We start from the raw sequence: 3,797 nt of genomic DNA on the forward strand, positions 1-3,797 counted from the left end.
TAGCATCCATTTTTTTCTTTTTAATGGATCACAAGAAAAAATGATAAAATCATCATGTTATGGAGTTTCATGTGCCCACAGACACACACAACCACCCTCCCCCCAAGACTCCCAAGACATTATGTCAAACATATTAATTCAAATATATAATTTGTAGGGATGGGACGATATATTGAAATTCAATATATATCGCAATACAAAAATGGGGAAGAAAAATTGATATAGTTTACTATTAGTTACATTTTATTCTGCTGTAGTAATCACAAATGAGATGGCTTGACCATCACAATTTCACAAGCTCTCAACTGAAATTATATTATTTGGACTTTGTAATGACGCTTTTAACACTCTAGTGTTACACTCTAGTAAGCCCATGGCATTGCTAGAAATATTTCTGGCTCACAAATAAACATAATTCTGCACAACAAAGCATATTGTCCCATCCCTAATTAATTTGCCTCTGTATCACATTATATTAGCTGCTTATATAACCTTAGGAATCATATGCAAACATAAGAATAGAAAAAAGAACATCAGGATACGAAAGCGTCTAAAAAATACAATGTTTACCTCTTCCAGACCACTCCCATAAACATTATTTCAAACATACTATTTCAAATAATTTGCCTCAGTATCATATTACATTTCAGGATACAATAGCATAAAAAATAGCGTCTAAAACTTACACTGGTTACCTCTTCCAGAGATTAATACAATTCCAAACTTCTTACTAAGCAGCATAACATTAATATTTATTTATTTGTCCTTTCCATGGCATTGTATATTTCATTATAATGAAAGAGAAATAGGCCTACTTCTATGGAATTATATATATTTTAGCAATAACCATTTGTATTGATTTTTAAAGCTGCAATGTACTGTCAAACAAAATGAACATGAGATAATGCTTATTAACATTCATGTGAAAACACAAATGATTCTTAACTGTGCAATCTCATGTTTTCAACATAAAGATAACTGTCAAGAGAAAAGTTACTGAGACAATCAACCTCAGATAATTGATATTTTATCAGAAAAACAGCATCCACTCTGTGGTGGTCGATTCAAAATCTGAGTCTGTATCTAAACTCAATGTCTCTGGTGGGCTGCATAGATCCAAAGCCCCATCGTTTGATGTCAATATCAGGTATCTTCTCATCAGGATTCTTCAGCTCAAAGTCAAAGTAGATTAACATGAGGAAAACAAACTGCTTCAGCTCATTGGTGGCAAAGAAGCGCCCAGGGCACATGGAGACCCCAGCACCCCAGGGCATGTTGAAATACTTCACCTTCTTCCCTGCTTTGTAAAAGTCTGTTTTCTTGGTCCCATCTGGATTAAGAAAGCGGTCATATTTGAATGAAAGCGGGTCAGGGTGGACTTCTGGGTCAACGTGAACAGCACTGTAAGGAAAGAGTGCCATTCTGTCACCCTCGCGAATACAGTACTCACGGCCATCAGCCATCTTGAATGTCATATCCTGGAGTACGGCCCTGGTGAGGATAGGTGCAGCAGTCAGCCGGAGGGTCTCTTCTACAGCGCTGTCCAGGATTGGCGTTTTCAGCAGCATGTCACGGGTCAGGTTGATGAGAGGGCCACCACGCTGGACTTCCTGCCCAGTTTGCTTCAGGACCTCCTCTACCTCCTCCTTGACAGCCCTCATAGCTTCCGGATGCTTCATGAGGTAGAGGAGCAGCCAGAATGCAGCAGGCCCTGTGTTGCCCTGGGAGGCCCACAGAAGCAAGAACATATACCTGTTTTGCATGAACTCCTTCATCCCATGCTCCTCTCTCACCTGCTGCATGTCCCACACCCAGCCACTGATGTTGTCCTTGGTCTTCACCTTTGGAACTGACAGAGTGTTCCAGAAGAGCCTCTTTAACCTCTCCGCCTCCATCTTTTCTCTAGGTGGCAGAACCCCATAGGCCAGTCCAGGGAAGAGTTGGTCATATTTCCGAAACTCATAAAATAATGCCTCTGATTCTACTCTGTCTATCTGTCTGGCTTTCTCCACACACTCTGATGTCTTGGCTGTCTCATTGCCAAAAAGAGCTAGGTAGCCAGCCCTAAACACAATATTGTAGCTGTACATAAACAGTCCGTCCTCTATCCAGGTCTTTTGGTCTTCCCCTGAGCCTACACTGTGTAGCATTAGGTTCTGCAAATTACTCATCATGGCTTGCGTCATTACTACCAGTCCATCCCCCATTAAGTGCTTGTTACTGGACAGCTGGAGAAACTTGTGGTCATTCTCCATAGATTCATAATCAAAGACTCTGACTACCAGTTGCTCTGCAAACTTGTTGAAGTCCAGTTTTGTACGAGCCTCCTTAACAAATGCTCCAAAAGATAGAGGGTCCATGAGGAAGGTGAAGTAAAACCCTCCCAGCTGTACTGTGAATATATCCCCATGTTTTTGCCTCATCCTCTCTAGGAACTTTGCTGTGTCCCTGCGAAACTCCAAGACATGGCCCAGCCAGGGGATGAGTCCCTTATCCAAAGGGGGTTCTCCTGGGCGCCGCTGTCGAAATGCCCCTAGAAGGTACAGCCCTCCAATTATAGAGGCAAGCACAGCAAGTAGGATCGACAGCAGGAATCCCATGGCTCTTTCTCCTTGCAACAACAGAATGATCTGGAAGCGAAGCTCAAATTTCTTTGTGATAAAGACACTGTGCTCCTCCCCCTTGCGTGATGCAACAGTTTTATTATTCCTGGAACAAAGGAAGTACTAAGGAACACTTAACATTTTTTATTAAAAGTATTAAAAGAGGAATATTTACAATCAAGTTCATTTACTTGTGGAAATTGGAACAAGATTGTTGTAAATACATGCCACAACTAAGATTTTTTTTTTTTTCCCAATAAAGCATTAAGTTAATTTAAATCAAACCAATGAGGTCACAGGTAGTATCTTTCATGCATACATGTGCAGTAAAGCTATATTGCCTCAGCACAAATCACAATATGTTATTGAAATCTCTTATAACAAAATCCATTACTTACACTGAAGTTCACATTTATGACTAAATTTGGATGTAGATATTGTGACTATAATGACATCACTGATCATGATTACATTATCTGAACAAATGAGTTATAGCTAGCTTGTCTAGTGCAAAAGTGTATATCAAAAGGTCAAAACGACTTCAAGTCAAGGTACAATTGGTATGGTGATAAAACTGATAGCTCTTAGCTGCACTGACAGCTCATCATTCAGCTGAGGTGTTGTAAAAGTTTGGCTCATTTACTAACAATCTGGGGTCTCAAAATGGGTCTCAGGAAATGTGGAAAATGTGGCTGAGTGAAGGTATAGTGCTTGTGCCATGGTCCATCTTTGGAAAAATCTGTTAGCTTGTTAAAGTCATGTGAAATGAGTTTCTGATAAGGGAAGCACGGCTCATGTGACTCATGTGAAGTCATATCTAGCAATAGGTCATTGTTTCCTGCTGTTTACCACTGTTTGTGCTTAGAGATGGGGAGAGTTGTATTTGAAATGTTATTTACATTCGTGTAATTTGAAAGGGAATAGCAAAGTCATTTATAACAAGATACCTTTGAGGTCGGTATTGTTTAAAAAAAACTTTTTTTCACATAGTAAGTACTTTTATAGATCTCTTAAATCAAGGTTTTGAATAAGGAAAAGTCTGTGAAGGAATGACACTAGGAAGCTCACATCCCATACAAATAGACAAACTGCATGGGCATAATAACACTTGAGTTTTATATCTTCTCACTTAAAGTGCCTTAGTTCATCAATGATCAAGTGGATTATTTGTGGTATTGGCTGTACATGGACTTG

The 3,797-nt window shown here is 39.6% G+C and overlaps 1 protein-coding gene across 1 annotated transcript; it reads right to left on the reverse strand.

Moving 5' to 3' along the window:
- LOC144542180 (5-beta-cholestane-3-alpha,7-alpha-diol 12-alpha-hydroxylase-like) lies at positions 1-2,605 on the reverse strand. The gene has a single exon (XM_078287942.1). It carries the CDS (start codon positions 2,598-2,600, stop codon positions 1,065-1,067), a length of 1,536 nt encoding a protein of 511 aa, XP_078144068.1. The 5' UTR covers positions 2,601-2,605; the 3' UTR covers positions 1-1,064.
- Positions 2,606-3,797: the final 1,192 nt, after the last annotated feature.

This window comes from Centroberyx gerrardi, chromosome 13 (genome assembly GCF_048128805.1).
Source record: "Centroberyx gerrardi isolate f3 chromosome 13, fCenGer3.hap1.cur.20231027, whole genome shotgun sequence".
NCBI lineage: Eukaryota > Metazoa > Chordata > Actinopteri > Beryciformes > Berycidae > Centroberyx > Centroberyx gerrardi.